Raw genomic sequence first — 20,161 nt, forward strand, 5'->3', positions numbered from 1 at the left:
CGGCATCCTTTTTATCATCCAGGGGCTCATGTGACGGGAAGAAAGGAAGGAAGTGGCTTTTGTATTGACTGCTCCCCACCTCTGTCAAAGACTTTGTTGTTGCCAATATCCTGTCCTTCAAACAGCTGTCTGTCCCCGTCCCCCCCGTTCCCGGGGTGAGCACTTGCTCTCTCCATGTAGTCTTGCAGTGAACTGAACCTCCTTCCCTTTTGCTTTTGTATCTTTTTGTCTTTTGTACCAAATAAATAATAAATAAATGAATAAACAAACACTAAGAGCACTAATGGGAATTCTGCAACAATGCTGTCTAATTAATAGGTATTGACCTATTATTGCATTATATTTCTTCATACACCAGCGTTGATCACCTCATTTTCTATTTGATTTTGTTTTCTGTATATTCCCAGAGTTATTAGTAACCCTGCTGTTTTGTACTTGTGCACCCACTGTGTATTTTCTGGGAGGAGGGAGTTTTGCGTATTATGGCAAGCGATACCCTGTAATGCTGTGCTTTTCTTCTAAACCATCGTCAGGATTTCTTTCTATCAGCAGACTTGTAAATTAGAGATGCCGATGAGGTAGCTTAAAAAAATGAAGATGCAGATTTAAAAAGAAATGTAGTGTATACTTATGCATGTCAAAAGATCAAGCTAAACGTAAAAGACTTTTTTTCCTTCTGCAAGACCTCTTCCAATGATGATAAAATTACTAGATTTGGGGCTGCACTTAATGCTGATTAGAGTGAGATAATAAATACTAGAGGTAATTTCAATTTAGCAGGTAGCGGGATAACAAGATCTAATGACTGAAAGCTAAAATCAGGTAAATTCAGATGAGAAGTAAATTGCTAACAATGATGGTAATTAACCAGTGAGAGTCCTCTGAGAGTTGTGATGTTTTCCTCCAGCGGCAACGGGAGTAGCTGAGGTACAGCTGTGTTGTTTGTCCATGTTTTGCTGAGAATTAATTCTGTGCTTTGCAGGTGGGCAGGGATGGCAAGTGCCATCATATATTGTGGGCTACAGCCTATGGCACTCTCTGCAAATGTACGTGCCATATATAAAGAACATACAAAAGCACGATTATAACAACGAGTGGTCTTAGGAAATTGCAAAAAATACAGTTTAGCAGGCTCTACTGTAGAAATGTTTTGAAAGTAAAACTTGGGCTATGTGAACAATTCCTTTGTTAAAGACATTTTAGCAAAAAAAAGCCAAAATGAAATAAAATCCCGAATTATATAATTATTTATTCTGCTCTTTCAAATTACTTCTAAGTGATCTTACACATTCACCAGCCGTGAAAAGACCTCGCTCCTAAATGGTTACCTCTGTTGGCCTGTTTCTGTTGCTTGACAAAGGATTTTTTTCCCCATCTGTGTTCAGATGATAAGCATTTTTAGTACTAAGCCGTCCATGTTGTGGTCTCAGTGGGGTACTGGCTTTCCAATTACCCCGTCCTGCTGTTGGGAACTGATAAACTTCCCACACTGCATTCCCGCATCTCCACAAGGGAGTCTGCTACCTGTTTTAGGAAAAATATATTAATTAGTGGCTTTTAGGTCTAAGAAATTGCCTTGATTTGGCAAATCAAGGAAAGAAACATCTCTCTCACTACCATTTTTCTTAACATTAAAATGAGAAATGATTTGTGGGTTATGATGGTATTTCATTAAAAATAGCTGAGCTCCTGTTATCCATCACTCTGTCACCTCTGATTAGTTTGCACGTGGCTATGACTGTGCTCTTCCTACATAATTTATCTCCTAGAAGAAATTACATCTGCGAATGGAAATTGAAATACATTTTTTGTTTGGTATTTTAAAGAAGATTCAGAGTTGCCAGGAGAACAAATTTTGGAAGCGATAAAAAACTTTGTCTTTCTACTTAACTAGTAGAGATATGTCAAGCAGAGATTGTCTGCTATGTGCCTACCATGGAGTTTTACACATTCTTTTGAAACATTTGGTGATGGCCACCCCCGTAGCCAGGAAACCAGATTAAACAAATGATGGGACAAAACCCACACTAAACTCATTATCATTTGATGTGAAGGGTTTTCAGGAAATTTCTTCATTTCATTCTTGCCCTTCCAGCTGGAGCATATCTGCAGATCAGGCTAGCAACCTCAATATGAGATTTCAGAGAAAATAAAGCACCAAACTATTTTTCTGTTAAGTCGTAAACAAGCAAATTAAAAAAATATATACTTAAGACATGTCTGAGGGATTATTTTTCATTGCACAGTCAGACAAATCATTTAAGGATTTATAATCTTTTCACCTATTTAGCATGAAATTCAGACAATCGCTGAATGACTATTACAGGCTTCATCCAGCTTCGAAGGACGTTGATGTAATGACAGCCAGACAGCAATTCAAAGGACTCCCAATAAATCCATGCAAGCATTTACTTTCAGGTTAATAAGCCTTGAAGAACGTTGAATCCAAACAGCTGCATTCTACTGAAGGTAAGTATTAGGTAACTGCAAACATTATCAACAAAAGTCCACCAGTTAGACCACACATGAGGAACAAATGTTTTAGATGGAACGATTAGTTCTACTTTTCAAGAAGACAAGCAATACCACATCACGTGTCTGTGGAAAATAAAAGTTCTTGGACTTGATTTTTTTTACCTGTTTATTAAGAAAAAGATCTTGTTTTTTACATAGAAAAGATACAGAGGAAGGTAAATAAATGCAGTAGAATTCATTAGGTCATATAATAGCTGTACAACTGGATCTAAATGACAAAAGTTGAAGAAAATGTAAATAATATAAAAAGCCACCTACAAAATGAGACCTTGACAGTGAGAACAAGACACAAAAATGAACGTTGACTAGTTTGTGCAACCATGATTCACCACTATGTGAGAAAGACACAGCAATGAAACCACAAGACGCCTCATGCCAAAGGATATTCCTGTTGTAGTATTATGCTTTCAATGGGGAACTGATATAATAAATTCTTTAATACAACTTGGTATGTGGTCTATCCTGCAATTTATTAATTAAGATTTAATTTTCCAGCTTTTCAGAGCTGGAAAGCCTTTAAAATTTTGCCCAGAAAGAAAATCTGTCAAGATGGATATTTTGTGTTTCACAAATCTGCAAACTGTTCTTAAATCTTGTTTTGTTTTGTTTTCCAGTGGCAATTTTTAGACTATTTTCTCAAGGACCAAATGAAGGGAAATAAGATAATGAATAATATCGAGTTCAAAGTTGTGAACTTGACTGAGTATCCTTGCACTGTGATCTGTGACAGCTTTTGCTGAAGCTTGCAGAAAACTAGAAACATCCTGGGGTGCCTTCAGGGCACCCTCCTGGAAACTTGTGCAAGTTCACCAGCTCTCCACCAACGGCATGCTTAGGGGTACCAGCAAGAATTAAAATGGTCTCACAAACTGGTATTGTGCAGAATAAAAATATGTATAGGGAAAAGAATGAGGACAGACACTTTAATGGCAACAGAAGACAGGGATTTATTTTTTACTGACTTTGAACTGGTGTTAGATTGTTTGAGAGACATCCAGTAATTTTTTAAGACCACCACAGATATGACTACGTATGCATATTCTGTCTATCTCACTACCACGCCCTCTCTTCATAAAGGCACTAACTATAAATAAAATGAAAATGGACAGATAAAATTAGGCTAATGCCAGAAAAAAATGGATCACTTTTATGGAATTCTATGTTTATGTTTGTATACATTCATGCGTTAAATGTACAATTTTAAAATTAATTTAAAATGTCACCTTCATTTTGGCAATACAACTGATAAGACGAAACATGCAGAAAACACAGTTGAACAGAACTCAGTGCATAATTTTGTCAGAACGAAGCAGTTCTTTATCACCCTTTATGAATTGGGAATACATTCATATTACAAGGCAAGAAAACCCCAAAACAGACAACATCTGGCTTCTGTATAATGCATCTGCTTTTCCACATCTTCTCCAACATCTTTGGATAGTAAAATCTACGTTTGAACACAGGTTAAATTGTATGGTTATATTTTAACAGTCTTTATAGTGCAGCAAGGCAAAACACAGCTGCCTGTATTTACTGTTCTATTTCCAGGCTATCCATTTTTAGGTCAGGTGGTTTAAAGCTAATCACTTCTTCATAGGTAAGTTCTGTAGGAAGGGGGTAAGAGAGAGAAAAGTATTATTATTCTCTTTAAAAGAAAAATATTCCAGACAAAACTGTTAAATACATGCACGTGACTTGTAGTTTGTATTTCCAGCCTTATTAGATTCTAGATCCAAACCCAGACTGAATTCACTATGAATCTTTCTGTTAACTTCAGATTATAAATTAGACTCGCTATTATTGTAAAACATGCCTGTCCCCTTCACCTAATTACTAAAGCACATCGGCCTGAAATGGAAACATCAATTATGCTGTCAGATGACCTGCCAAAGTGACGTAATAGAAGATAAAATGTAATGTAAAGTGGCATCTCCAAAAGCACCCAAGCAGGTTTTAAAATGTGCTCTTTTAACTGCAGAGAATGTTCTTTATCATCGCTCAGTCAATTGCCTTCTACATAAATCATGTGCAATTCTGTACTAATGCCTTGTATCTAGGTGGTTTGGTGGTTTTTTTTTGTATTTTATCGTAACTAGCTTAATTTTAAGGCCCTCTGACAAAATGTTCTTTTGTCTTACAAGCACGTAGCAGTTCTACTTTCATCAAGAAAAGCTTAACTAGAAACATGGAGTCACTGCTGTTTTACCCTGCTTCAGGAAGAGCCCTCTGTCTTTTCACGCTGACAGTCACTTTGTGTTTTGCACCTTGCACAGCAATGGGATACGCTGTCAGCGGATTCCTCCTATGTATTTTCTCAAGTTAGATAGTGTATTTTAAGGACCAAACCCTGTCCACACATAAATGAATGGCCAACAATGCATTACTTCAGGATCTGTTTTCCGAACGCTGATATATCAAACTTGTGTTTATTAGCTCTTTTATTAAAAAGATCTGTCAGAGACAGCTATTAAACATAAAAGTGGACCTAGCTCTGCTCTAAGAAGTATGTACAAATCTTAGGGCTGGGTCTTGATTACACTTTGGTTGTGTTATGCTGTAGCATGGTGTACAATGACCAGTGTGCCAGCTTCACTAACAATTGAAGAATTTCCCTGTAAGAAATTCCATGTGTGGATCCCTGAGGCTGAAGGATTTGTTAGGTGACTCAGTGATCAATCTGCAGCTATTAAAATAGCATCTAGTCACAGGCAGCCAGGTATGTTAGAGCAGTCTTTGCTGAACTCTGAGTAAGCCTGTGCCCTCACAAATCAGATGCCCAGGACTGTAATATAAATTATTCCTGGTGGCTGTGTACTGTATGTTCATGAAGCTCTTTACTCTTTCTCATGCCACCTAGTTAGCTAACAGCACAGACGTTATGCTGAGAGATGTAGAACTGGAACCAGCAGCTAAGGAGAGAGAGTGCAGAGAATTCAACTCTGAATGGCATTCTCTTGGCCTCTGCATCTTGAAATATTATCTAACTGATTAAACGTGTCAAAAAATGTATAAGCTTAGGCTGCAAACCTCAGCAGTGTGCAATGGAGGTCAAGGAAACTCTAAAGTGCCTAATGTGTGAGACAAAGTGCCTGAAATCTCATTTTACTTTGGCTGCTCAGTGCCTCTTGGGATCAAGCACCACTTTTAATTTGAACAGAAGAGGAGAAATATGCCACTTCAGAAAATGGGTCAATATTTCATTAACAATACAAACATTTTATGCAAATTGTGACCTTTAATGTCATCTTACTTAAATGTGGCACATATTGTACTTGAAAATAAGAGTTACTTTCCCAAGCTAAACATATGGGCAGGAGGAAGAGCTGCGTGTCCTGCATGCATGAGCACAGTTTTTAGATTTCTGTTTCAGGCCTGGTTTTGTCCTGTATAAAGAAGGAATTTCACCTGTAGTTCCAAAAAAGACAATGATATAGAAAACTATGATACTGCAGCAGGATACACTGCCCTTCCTAGATAACTCACCTCCAGTTCATCACTTCAGTTAAGAAAGTGTTAAGCTAAGATTGTTCCTGAAATAATTTTAGCAGAGTTTCATCACAAACAGAAATCATCTTTATGAATCGGAAATTGTTAAACTTTCCTGTTAAAGACTCAGTCAACTGAAAAAGCAGCAGAAAACAAATCATCCACTGGTAAGTACAAAAGCAAATTGAACATGCCTCATCATAAACAAGATATATGTGAGGTGTCATATGCTGCCAGATCCTGAAGAGGAGAGCACATGTAAAGAGTAATCGGTGCCTTGTTTGTACAGACCCAGTAGGATTCTAGAAAACACTTTACAGGGTTCTGTGAGGCTGTTTTATTGTAGAGACACCCATGACCCGTTTCCTGTCTTTCATTAAGGTGTATTTGCAGTAGTAGTCAGTCTGCTAGTCTCCTCCACAATGCTCAGGATAAAATGTGGCACAGGTGTAGAAAGCCAGTGGAAGGGCATGAGGCAGGTATAGGAGGTCAGTAATTGTCACCATAAACCTTCTCACTGTGGTAATATATTTTTATCAAACCTTTGTGGAGTAAAAATTACAGAATATACACACAGAAACAGAAGAACATGTATTTTAGAGAATACTTAAATTTCTCCTAAGAGAAATTTCTTCTCAGAAAGAGCAGTCAGGCATTGGAACGGGGTGCCCAGGGAGGTGGTGGCATCACCGTCCCTGGAGGTGTTTAAGGAAACGTTGGACATGGTGCTTAGGGACAGTTTAGTGGGTGACACTGGTAGTAGGTTGGACCAGATGTTCTTGGAGGTCTTTTTCAACCTTAATGATTCCATGATTCTGTGATTGTATACGTATTTTATCTTAAGCCAAGGAAAGGGCTTTATTAATAAACAGGAATTATTAGTTTTCCAGAACATTACTCATTTAATTTATAATGTCTAGTAAGGATATTTTAGCATAATATGTCCTCATTAGACAATGATGAAATTGGACTGTACTTTCAAGTATACTTGCAAACTTAGTGTTTAGCCATGTTGTTTCCGTGACACTATAGTGCAATATAATTGTGATGCAAGCATGGAATTAACTAATAAAAAAGGTCATTGCATTATTTCCCAAGGATGGGTATTGGGGTGCCACTCCAAAGTAAAATCATCAGCTCTCATCTCAAACAAGACCAAGAGCATGGTTTAACTATTCTTAACGAGTTGGCAAATGATTAGTTAAATATGAGTATGTGGACAATTTTCATTTCTGGTGCTGAAGAAAGCTAGGCCAAAATCCCAAATACTGTCAGTTGCCCTAGGACTGTTACTTCAGCTGAGGATCTGGCCTAGAAAATTAAAAGCCAGATAGAATGAGTCATTACATGGTAACTACCATCAGCTTTTAGATACCATTAAACTTGCCACAAAAAAGGTAGTGAGGAGTTGATAGAGGAACACTGGGGGAAGGGAGCAAAATCCTGAGAGAAACCACAACTTCTTCCACCTCAACTCCCACAAACACACATGTGGACTTATTCTGTATTCCTGAGGTTTAAGAGTTCAAATTGCTCTGGTTAGAAACAGAGCAAAACTGTCACTTCAGTAAGGATTTGTTCTGCTGTACATATTAACTCCTTTGTGTAGTTCTCTGTTACCTTTCCATTCATCTATGGTTCGCTCTTTATTCTCTATTGACTCATCATACAGCTCAGCCACGGGTTCATCGTCTGGATCATGATACTGTACAAAGTATGGATGTGCAAGTGCTTCTGAGGCAGTAATTCTTTTATCGCTGTCTAATATAAGCATCTTCTCAAGAAGGTCTACAGCTAAGGGAAAAAGAGAAGCTCAGATTAAAGTCATGAGACTGTCTAGAAGTAAAAGATAAGGCAACTGTTTGCACAAATTCTAGTCTCACCTTAAAATCATTTGACATTACTGCAAAAAAAATGCAGACAATATAACAAACAAGTTTTGAAAATTTTATACTGTGAGTAGAACTTTCATAGCTGAAAGAAGCTTCCGGTTTGCTTGTGGTATGCACATCGGTTCACTATATTCTATTTGAAATCTGATTCACCTCTTCAGACATCCAAGGCTTTGATCTTGAAAACACCTTTGTGTGCTTAAATATCCTGCGTTGTGCAGCAGGTGCTTAACCTGATCAGTGCCAGCTCAAGTAACATACAATGGTGAATGTACGACTACGCTTTCAATTAGCTGCACCAATGAAATCATCAGATGAATACTCCAAAGCTTAGCATCAAGTAAATAGGTTTAAGGTCAACAGTTGCAGACTATTAGATATAAGAGAGATCTGTAACTCTGAATTTGGTTTTACACTGAAAGTTTATCGTATTTAAGATATATAAAAAATATTTTTAGTGCTTTCATATAAGGATTGTCATCAGTTGGCCTTTATGATATTAGTACGTAGCATGTACTCATGGACCTCATGCAAATAAAATCCATTTGTGATAAGAAAACATTCACAACTACTTGTATTTGTAAAAATGAAATTGTCTTTTAATAAACAGAAAGAATTCAAAATACCTTAACTCAAAATACTTCCCTCCATACAATGTTTTAATGTACACTTGATGGAACAGACCAGGCACTGTAGTAAGATAACTCAAGTGGCTCAAGCATCTTCTTTGCCTTGTCACAAGAACTGGTTCATAGAAAAATCTCTTTTGCACAGACAGATCCAATTGGCTAGACATAAAAACAATAGTGCAGGATCAGACCAATGGTCTGTCGAGCCTAACATCCTGTGTCCAACAATGGCTAATAAATTCACAAGAAACAACACACAAAAAAGGCATTCAAACAGCTATATTTCCTGGTATATTCTACTCCTTGCCAGCAATTTGCAGCTCATGGCCTTCCTGAGCCAGAAGTGATGCCTCTAGTCTAGACCCTGTGACATTTTTTTATTTATTCCTGCTATATATAGCCTGCTTTTGCTTTTCATCTACAGACTGTTTTCATCCACAGACTTTTCCATTAGGAGGTTCCTGTAATCTCCATCAAAAAAAAATAAAAAAATACAAAAAATACACAGGCTTCATGAAGGGAAAACAGCCGCAGGACAAAAGGTTAAACAATGTTTTTCTCACCGTGCTGATCATCATTCTATCGGATCACATAGCAAACGTAGACTTGAGTTCATATGTTAGTGAAAGATTTAAACTGTATCAGTCTGTCTTTCTTACCTAGTGGATTGGCACCACGAAATACTGCTTTCAAGTCCTGTTGAGGCATATGTGGAAGAGATTCAATGTACTTTCTTGCCTAAGAATAAATGAAGATACATACCATATACAGAGGTTAAATTTTGCCCAAGAATAACAATACCAACTCTAAAAAATCAGAAGTAACACTCATTATACTTCTTATACATGGGAAACCTTCTAACCAGTTACTCGTGTATATACTTACTAGGCCAGAGAGTTTCAAACAGGTATACCTTCCTGTAAGGCTTATGTGTTAGCACTTCTGTCTTCACCTGTTCATAAGGGTTCATTGCTGTGTATCCCCAGGAAACACATGTAGCTTTCAGCCAAAAATTGCAACCTAAATCATCTTTCAGTTGCCCTCAGCAAAGTGGTATAATCCAATCTGCTTCCTTCCCTTCTCTCCCTCCTCTGTTGAACAGTAGTTTCACTAACCAATGAACAAAGCCTGATAGGCCCAGATCCTCAGATGGTTAACAGAGTTTATAGCTTGCCTTATCTCCACGGCTGTGGAAGGCTCATCCAAACTCCACTAGGAAAGGCCTACACTCCTGTCTGACCCACAAATGTTAGTGTGAAGCCTGATGTTACATAAGCAAAGAATTTCTGGGATGCGGTAGATAAATAAATGTTTATCAGTAAGTGAAGAGGCTGAATGCTGATCCTAAAGGCTACAGACACAAACAGGAGTTCTGAAAACAGAACAGTTAAAGAGGCAAATGACTGTCCCCAAATCAATAAAACCAAACCAACCAAACAAAAAGACCCCTACCAAGGAAACAACACAAACAAAAACAGGTGGTCTTTGAACAAACCTTAGTCTTTTTAAAACATGTTTGTGTAACAGGGACAGCCTCCCTGCACATTTAGCAAGTCTGTTAGAAAGAGACTACCTGCAGGAGGCTTACTAAACATCCTTGGCCTACTGAAGACAGCAAAGTAAATACATCTGTTTTCACTGAGCTTTAAGTTAGATCCCAGATTGAGAAGTGTAGAAGTATCTTCAGCATTCAGCTCAGTGCATTATGAAGCTACTATAATGTACTCACAGAACCACAGGTTGAGGTTGAAAGGGACCTCTGGAGGCCACCCGATCCTACCACCCTTGCTCAAGCAGGGCCACCTACAGCAGGTTGCTCAGGACCACATCCAAGTGGCTTCTGAATATCTCCACCGAGGCAGGCTCCACAGCCTCTATGGGCAGCCTCTGCCAGTGCTCAGTCACCCACACAGCACAGAAATGTTTCCTGATGTTCAGAGGGAACCTCCTGTGTTCCAGTTTGTGCCCACTGCCTCTTGTCCTGTCCCTGGGCACCACTGAAAAGAGCCTGGCTCTGTCCTCTTTGCTCCCTCCCTGCATGTATTTATACTCATTGATGAGATCCCCCGAGCCTCCTCTTCTCCAGGCTGAACAGCCCCAGCTCTCTCAGTCTTTCCTTACAGGAGAGGTGCTCCAGCTCCTTCATCATCTTCATGGCCCTTTGTTGGACTCTCTCCAGTATGTCCAGGTCTCTCTCATACTGAGGGGCACAGTACTCCAGGTGTGGCCTCATCAGAGTTGAGTAGAGGCGAAGGATCATGTCTCTTGACCTGCAGACAATACTGTGCCTAATGCAGCCCAGGATACCATTAGCCTCCTTTGTGGCAAAGGCACTTTGCTGGCCCGTGTTCAAACTTGGTGTCCACCAGGACTCCCACCCAGGTCCTTTTCTGCAGAGCTGCTTTCCAGCTGGGTGGCCCCCAGCATGTCCTGGTGCCTGGGGTTGTTCCTCCCCAGGTGCAGGGCTTTGCGCTTCTCCTTTCTGAATGTTATGAGGTTACTCTGACACACAATCTGTGCAATCTATAGCCACATTTAGGAAACAGATCCTGTTCCCCACACAGCTCTCTCTGCAATCATCTTAATTTCTGCAGCTACTATGAAAAGATATAAAGATATTTTAAATTGTTACATAGCACATTCTGTTTTTAAATTTTTCTAGTTTAACAAGGCAGATCTATTTATTTTTTTCTGCTTTTTAGAAGATATAAGCATATTCTAATACAATGGTAGACTCCTATTAGTGACATATTTCAGAATCTTGATAAGGCTCCTGTCCTAATGGAAGTAAAACTTCATGCTTTGTGTCTCCAACCTGTTAAACCTATATTAGCATTTTCCCTTCTTACTACAGGGGCTGATGACAAGGCTTTCTACAAGGATGATTTTTTTTTTGCTTAGTATCTGTAGCCAGTCATGTAGAGAATGATGTTTAAAGACTAGTCAAACACAAGATTCACTCCACCTGTCCTGAAATTCATAAAGGTAGCAGACGCATGCTAGAAAGTCAGTTTCTCAGGCACTAGTTTCTGTATATGTACAAACAGCAGAGCAAAAGAGAGCTTTCACACATTCTTGCATGGAAGGTACAGACTAGGTAGAAATAAGAAGTAAATTTATCTTATGACAAACATCTGTGAATTTGCGGATTCGTTTTTTCTGTGCTGACATCAATTAACATCACTAATCCAACCCTGACTGAACAAGACATGGTCGAAATTAACTCCACGCTTGTCCAGAAGTTCTCTGAAAACAACACAGACTTGCTAAAGTATACTTACCAACCTGTCAACTGTGCCTATATACTCGCCACAGAAACTGAACTAATAGAATCTAGGTGTTTAAATTTATCTGAAAATAACGAACTGTGATCAGCTTAAACCCATATTAACATGAAAAACTAACAAAACAGCTCAGTAACTCGTGCTAAAACATCCCATGAAGTTGATTTTTCAGTTCCCATTTCTTTAGTCTTCTATTGATAACTGAAAATATCTTAAGGCTTAACATTTCAGAAAACCTCTGGTCTTGCTGTTAAAGGAATAGAACAAAATTGTCCAGGACTACATGCAGCATTAAGTAATATCTGAACTGTAAGGACAAACTACAAGGTAAAGAAGAATGAGACTGAAGGAATGGAACAGACACTCCCATACACGAGACAAGTACTTCCAAGCAAGGTATGAATCTTTTTGAGACTGCTTCTCTAAGTAGGTAGCAACAGCCTGGAGGTGACCTAGCAGCACTCCCATTCATTAACTTCACTTTTGTGATCTCTATATACTCTAAAGGTATAATTAGCCCCAGTGTAACAGTTTCAGAATCCCTATGGATCCCTAAGGTCTAGACAAGAAATCAAAGACAAAACCAGATACCATCTCCAGTAAGTATTTAAGGTGTTTAATCTCATAATCAAAAATCTCACAAACTGACTGCTTGTGGGCAAATCACACCTTTGTATACAGTATTCTGCATGCATTACTGCAGAAGTCATAGAATCTTAATAACATATAAAGGCCATATAAGGTCCTATGCTTAACACAGAACAGTTAAAGACTTGCCAGTTGACCCAATCCCCTGGTGCAAGGACTGATCCCCTTCTTGCCCCAGCCATTCTCAAGTGCTCAGTACTCAAAAATTCTAGGGCTGTGCATTGGCCAGTGCTGATGAGGTTTCATTACGCTTGGACCTTCAAGAAATACAGCGTTGGTCTGGCTCGCCTTCTCTGTCTGCTTACTTAAACAACTAAGATGATCTTCATGAAGTTCAAAGAAAACCCATTAATACACACACGAGCTGAAAAGTAGCCTTCAATATTAGACTGAGGTCTGTATAGAGAATGTTTAAGAAAACAGCTTCAGCTCAGGAGGTTTCTGTGTTGTTTATCTGAATTTTTACAGTGCCCATTACCTGCCTTTGTTAATCAACACCACATCTCATTCCTTATAACGCAGCTGTAAGACATTGGACTTATCACTAGAGACATAATAGAGCTGAACATCAGTTTGATATTTCTTTCTTATAAGTATAGCAGAAAAATAAAAGATCTTCAAGATCAACTGCAAAACTCCTTTGAAAAACTGAATGCACGAGAACAGTTATTAAAATTAATCCAGCTGACAGTCAAGGCATTTGGATACCTCTGCAAAGAACATTTTTAATGGTGCCATTCTAGCAGTAAAAAAGAGAGATCATCTTAAAGCGTTTGCTCATTTCCAAATCAGATATCTCTGTAACTTAACCAGTGATGTACAATGCCAATTATACAGAGGAATGATAAAAAGTTAGTTAGCTGAATGAAGCTGTAAACTCACATGTTCTGATGATATCTTCTTCAGAAGTTCAGAACTGGGTGTACCCACAACCTCCATTATTCTCTTCAGTTGATCGATATCTACATTATTTCAGGAAAACTAAAGGCAGTGTAATAAAATTAAACAACAACACAATCTTTCTGGGTTTAAACAGTTCATGAATTTTCATGTATGTGGTTAAGACGTTTCAAACTATTAAGCAAGACAATTCCATTTTAGTTCACTGAATGATATCAATTCATACCTGCATAAACCTAATCCTGGAGTATCAAATTCTTATTGTCTCTATTGCACTATGCGAATCTCTGTCAGGTGTACCTGTATGTGAGAGCATTGCATGCAAAATATTGCTTGCTTGTCCTAGCTCCCAACTGAACATTTAATTGCACTTTTATGTTTTAATGTTCTGAAGGATTTCTGAAGAACAGCACATTATACCAAATTGGGCTAGATTACTAATCCGAGAGCTGGTAAAAAGAAAATCCCCATTTGGTAGCTTTAAAATCTGTTTTATATTACTCTCAAGATTAAAAACTTTCAAATGTGCAATTTTCACTGTCATATACAACCTGTAAAGCATATTACATTTTCCCTAGAGAATCAAGGTTATTGTACAACTTTTTAGGTTGGCGTAATCATATAATTGTAGACAATATTTTTTAACAGCAAAAATATCTTGTTTATTGAAAACTAGATGTACTGATTTTTCCAAATACCACTTATCAGGTAGTTGAACAGCCTGAAGCACAGCTACCATCTAGTTGAACATCTGAACAATGACTGTAGTTTTAATGTGGTTAAAACAGGGACTAACGAAGTTCTTGAGCTATTAGAAGAAAGGAAGAACTAGAGTATTTCTATAGCTGTATTTTATGCTTTGTGTTAAGGATACAATCATTTCCTGGAAATAGGGCCTTCCCTTTCAATAGTTCTGCCATGATGCATCCAACAGACCAGATGTCAACTGCCAAAAATTGGAGAGAGAAATGTGTATGATGAATCAAAGAGATCATTAAGTAGAATTGTCTCTAAGTTTAAATCTATAACTATATACAGCTGTAGGGAAATGAAAGTCTTCACAGTTTACCTGTTTGATTATAATGCATCCAGTTTAACATAATTTCTGGAGCTCTGTACCATCTTGTTGCAACATATCCAGTCATCTCATCATCAGTTTGTCGAGCTAAACCAAAGTCTAAAATCTACAGAATAAAAATAAATAAATAAACCCCTTGTTACTTTTGTTATAGGTGCTGCTTTTCCCCATTAGCTATTTCTGAGTTTATCCAGCAGTCCAAGCACCTCACTATCAGTGAAGTAAAACCACAACACTGTGGATGAACTCATCTGCTCTCCCTGCTGTGTGCAGTCTCTGGGTCTATATAAAGATACTTCCATTGTGATGAATCTGGCCCTTTGTCCTCTAAGAAAAACTTTGCATTTTGCCTCAAGTTCAATTTTCCTCCAGCATTCATTTGATAAAAATAAGCTGCTATAAAAATGAACCATTGTCATCTGGGAACATTTGTATAAAATGCCAACAGCAAATGCCACTAGCCATAACATTTAAAGACCATGCAGGCTAATCACAACCCCCCCGAAGTTCTGTTGTTTCCCTCTCATGTCTGTTTTAGCATTGTTGCATGCAGGTAGCGTTCACCCAAATCACGCAGCGTTCTGATGGCACTAGGAGGGAAACATATCCTGCATAACGAGGTACATTTAAATCACATACCATCTGTTTTCGGTAGAACTCCCCCACTGAAACGACGACGGAGCTCTGTTTAGGTACACATATTACTCACAGGCATGAAGGCAAAATGTTACCCTCCATATGCTCTCCCTTGCTAAGTTTACACTGACAGGAAGTTACTTCAATTAATTTTTTTTCTGCTCATTTCTTTGCTTTCCAATTTTTGATTAGTCTGTGCAGCACTAATTATGGAGCAAAAAGGTATTCCTAGTTCTAAGAGAAACGGTTGTGAACGAGTACCGTTTGAGCTTAAGCTTAAGTCAGTCATCTGAGCTATTTGGTATCTCTTCAAATAGAAATATGAACTAAGATCAGTCACAACCTCCCATGATTAGATCCTGTTCTATTTATTAAGCTGACGGCAAATCCTTTTCATGGGGAGCATGAAAATTTTTAAAGTATCATTCAAAATTCTGCTGTTATAATCCAATTTAAAGATATACAAAGCCTAAAGAAAAATATTAAGGTATAAATAATAAATTAACATCTTTATTTTTAATAAACTTTTAAGGCATTATATCTTTCTTGAAAAAATGCATGAGGTAAATAAGGCATGAATAAAGGCTTGAAACGTGAGTACTAATGCCTTTATTTAGTTTCAGCAATATTTCTCTTTAACAGCTGATACATTCTATCAAATGTGTATGTACACACACATTTTCCTTCTTTGTGACTCTATTTCCTTCTTGCTTGTACTTGGAAATATCCACTAGTTTGTTCTATTAGAAAATAATTTGGTATCAGAGGAAGTAAAGCTATAAATATAAACAAAGTAAATAGCATTGTAAAAAATGCTAGGAAGGGATATGCACAAATAAAATAATAGAAAAAAAAGATTAAAAGTCTCTTACAGTACAAAAGCACAGCACACATTTTAGAAGGGATTGATCAGAACCAGATGAGCCATAAAATTTCACAGATGTGGAACACATATGCATGAAAACATTAAAGGGATAATCATGAAATTTGCTGAGCATCTGCAACTCTCACTAAATCAAACAGGAACTACAGTTACTTACAACAGATCAGAACCTAACTTCATTGCTCTTATTCAGTATTCTTTTTTTTTTTTTTTTTTCTGTTCTTATAATATTTGTAATCTTTTCTTAAATCCCTTGCAACTGGAATAAAGTGATTACGTCAGAATCTCAGACACAGAGAGAAAGATGTTTCTGGCTGTCACAGAAAAATGCTACACTACTAATTTTTAAGCTTAAAGGCTTAGAAAGCTGGAAGACATCCCTTCTTTCTCTAGAGTCTCATGCTTATTAAGTGATAGTGTATCATACAGATACACAATGCTATGCATTTATATAGGCATATACATTGAAATAGTACTTCAGAAGTGTGGATTGTAGTATTTTGCTTCTTTTAATTTTTTTTTGCAGCCTATAACTGGTAATTCAACCCGTAATACTGGTATCTTTTCATACCATTTCTATTTAATTTAGCTTGTGTATTCTGTAGATATAAAAATGAAAGTTGCTACATGGCTTCATCTAAATATGGCAGATGTAGATATCATAGGTCAACATTTCAAGATGTACTCAATTAAGTACTGTCTCATGGGCCAAATTATTAGCCTATGTACTATCTGTGAGGAACTAGGGATGAACATTTTAAAAAGATACTTATGTTGATAATAAATTAACATTTGGAAGAAAACACGTGTTAGTGGAAACATTTTTTTTACGGCAGGGGAGCAGCAGTAGCAAACACACAAAATTACTGGAATCAGAAGCAAAAACGGCAGCTAACGTTTCCTCAGAAAATTGTCATATTGACAGGCAATACAACATTCTTCATCACAACAGCATGATTCCTACCCTCAGCTCACAGTCTTCATTTACAGCCAGGTTACTGGGCTTCAGGTCCTGTACCAGAACAGAGACAGTTAGTCAGATACCATTTTAACCTTTTAAGGTATGCTCTATGTCTTACTAACACATTTGATGCATGGAGGGACATGCTCCATTCATGTTTGTTATAGCAATGAATGAACTCACCCGGTGGATGATTCCAGCTGAGTGAATATACTGCAACACAAAATGGAAAAAAAAGAAGGTAAGGTTTGAAGTCAGAGGTGAAGGAAGGCGTAAGTCACTTGATTTATCTTTTTGCTACTGGGACTGATGGTTTTATACACAGCAAAGATTTATGTCGCACTAAATTTTCAGGGCAAACGGAGATACAACTAACTTCAAAACCTACTTGCTTTATCTTACCCAGAGCTAGGTATTTCAAAAAAATGTAGCCATGAACACTAGATTCTATCATAAATGATAGCACTTGCAATAATTCTTCCGTCAAAAGTTTTTGACCTATTTGAAATTTACTCCAGTCTTATCTAGATGTCCATTCTGATCAGCTGGTATCTCAGTGAAGTCAGTGGCCTATGGAGCAGTATAGTTGACTCCTAGATTATATAAATCCATGCATGAACACTGACTGCAGGTGCACCCCTGGGCAGGTTAGTGGCCAAAGAACCACCTAGGACACAGTATTGCTTCAGATCCACTTCCAGCAGGGTCATGAAGCAAAGTTTCAATGGCTGTTTAGTGTCTTTGCTATTTTACATAAAATATAAAAACTCAAAGATTGAGAAAAGCTTGCTTACTCTGTAATTGCCCATAGTTCAATTGTTAGGATTAACAGCCTCTTTATCTATATAATCTTACAAGGATCAGTAAGTGCTCTAAAACATTCTCTTCCATTCTCTAAAGAAGAATTTATCTTTTTCTTGGGAGCAGAGGTTACCTGTAAAATGGGTATATCAACCAAAGAAAAACCCAAAGAAAACAAAACGGCATTCTTTTCATTCCAAACCTATGCACTGTTTATGAACGGGGCAGGGACACACTTAAATGCTGTTCACAATAGCTGTGAACAGCTGAATGCAGAGGAAACTAGAACACCGCTTGTAACAGAATTAACTGTGTGCAGGTTCTGCTGAGACAACAACTGCTGTAGGTAACACCAAGCAGCCAGCTCAGCAGTCTGCCAAACTGCTCCATCCCACGCTAATGCTCCCGATGTTCAGATGGCTTCTGCAGGGCTTGAAGCCTATATGGGGTGCTGCTGGACAGATGTACCAGCGAGTCCAGAGCGTACTCGGATATAAGAATACAAGTTGCAATGACCCCAGCTTAATTGTAAACAAGGGACTTATCTCTGATCAAATGTTCAGCCACTGAGATGTGAGACTTTCAATTCCAGTAGAGACAAACCACAATCAACCCCTCCCCTTGGAAACAAGCTAGTGCATTTCTGAAATTCATAATTCACTTTGCAGCACAACTCTTACTGCTATATTTACTGCTATCTGATGCAACGTAGTCTTACATTCAAAACCGCATGCTGGATAATTAACTCTGGAATCCGTCTTCCTAGTTAAGCTATTAACTTAAGTAAATGTGACAAAGCAATTAAGGGCTCAGTTCTGCAATTCTTATTCACTAAAATCTGCACTTAAATTGACAGAACCCACGTGCCTGAATAACAATTACGCTCTCAAGCACCAGGTGACTTGCTCAAAACCACACAGTAAGTGTATCTCAGAGCCTTTTATCCCAGCTTGCTTTCAAACATGCAGTTAATTTTCCATGTCAAAAATATCAAATATTACAACTTTAAGTACTAAAGCAGCAGACTCTTCCCTTTTCTTTTTACATATGCCTGGACAAAAACCCTCAATGTTGGTCTAAAAAAAATGTTTATCACCTAGTTCTGGGAAGCATTTTCTACATCTTCTCCTATTTCATGTTTAATGTCAGGAAGATGGTAACATTTTAGTTCTTTAGGAAGAAAATTTTGCTACAATTTCATTGCCAATTGCCTATGTTACTGAGTTGTATACATTTTAACAGCTATGATTATACATTTTAACAGCTATGATTAAAGGAAACAATGACTTCACAGGCAAGATAAATCCAATGTAATTCTTTGTAACATTGTACATTGCTAGGATAAACTATTACTTTCAAAAGTTTCCCAACAAACCCAAATAACTTGGTTATCTCTTCACTCGTGATGATCTCTACAAAAATCATGGCTGTAGCTTTTCCAACTGCCTCATGCTTCATGAATGTGAATTACTTACCATATTATGCTTTATCAATTTCACATTCTGCAGAAAATTTCTCACTACCTTCTTTTGAAAGAGGAAATGTCTAAAACACACTGCTCACCTGAGAGACCATAAAACAAGTGAACCTCCTTCAATAATAGCTTAAATAGACACTGGGCTGAAATTAATGTTTAAGGGAAATATTCACATGCATTGTGCATGTCAGCACTTGCAGGCTTGGGGTTTCATTTTTGGTTAGCAAAATAATACATTATTTCTGAAATGATCGCTGCTATCTGTGTACTCTTAACACGAACAAAAGTGTTTTAAGTACTGTCACTGCAGTGAACCAGTCATTACTACAACATTTTGGTTGCTGCCTCTAATATCCTTATATTCAACCAGTACCTTAAGACCTCGAAGTAACTGATAAATGAGAAACTGTATGTGGTCATCTGTTAACTTCTGGCACTTCACAATGTTATTCAGGTCAGCACCCATTAAATTCGTCACAAGATACCTGCGAAAACAAAACAGACCCTATATAAGAAAACCAAAAAAAACCCACCTCATTTAAGATTGGCAGAATGGAAATCCTTGTAAGATCAGCACATCTAAAGAGTAACTACACGCTCCCATGTAGATTCCTTTTCCATTTTCTACTAATATAGGGTTTATGTCCCACCAGTCAGCTATGAGCTCTAATAATGGAATCACAGCTATGAGATTTCATGTCAAGAAAAAGAAAAATCCTTATGGTACATTAAAAGTTTTTATCTGTGTTTTCTCCATGACATGCTATAGCAGTTCAGTGTAGCCTCGTGTCTTGAGATGAATAGGAAGTCTCACCCAACATAAAAGTGCGAGCTTGGGGCATCAAAACTACAGCTCCTGTGAGGCCCTGGAATATCTGATCATGGAGATTAACATTGGATTGGTTGAAATAGCAGCATTTTGTATAACTTCTTTCCCTACCTCCACTGGAA

At 37.8% G+C, this 20,161-nt stretch overlaps 1 protein-coding gene across 4 annotated transcripts in view; it reads right to left on the bottom strand.

The window, feature by feature from the left end:
* Window positions 1–2,045: 2,045 nt before the first annotated feature.
* Window positions 2,046–20,161, bottom strand: part of MAPK11 (mitogen-activated protein kinase 11) — a 33,872-nt gene continuing 15,756 nt past the window's right edge. For 3 of the 4 annotated variants that reach the window (XM_040549572.1, XM_040549570.1, XM_040549558.1), the window contains exons 4-12: window positions 19,584–19,695; window positions 17,116–17,145; window positions 16,936–16,983; window positions 14,444–14,558; window positions 14,249–14,320; window positions 13,357–13,436; window positions 9,202–9,280; window positions 7,642–7,815; window positions 2,621–4,139 (exon numbers count right to left, since the gene is read on the bottom strand). In XM_040549572.1, the coding sequence (XP_040405506.1) occupies window positions 4,066–4,139; window positions 7,642–7,815; window positions 9,202–9,280; window positions 13,357–13,436; window positions 14,249–14,320; window positions 14,444–14,558; window positions 16,936–16,983; window positions 17,116–17,145; window positions 19,584–19,695 (784 nt within the window). In that variant the 3' untranslated portion in view covers window positions 2,621–4,065. Of the gene's footprint in view, window positions 4,140–7,641; window positions 7,816–9,201; window positions 9,281–13,356; window positions 13,437–14,248; window positions 14,321–14,443; window positions 14,559–16,935; window positions 16,984–17,115; window positions 17,146–19,583; window positions 19,696–20,161 lie in introns of all 4 variants that reach the window. The other variant, XM_040549566.1, reaches the window with a different exon arrangement.

This window comes from Cygnus olor, chromosome 1 (genome assembly GCF_009769625.2).
Source record: "Cygnus olor isolate bCygOlo1 chromosome 1, bCygOlo1.pri.v2, whole genome shotgun sequence".
In the NCBI taxonomy this organism is placed as follows: Eukaryota; Metazoa; Chordata; class Aves; order Anseriformes; family Anatidae; genus Cygnus; species Cygnus olor.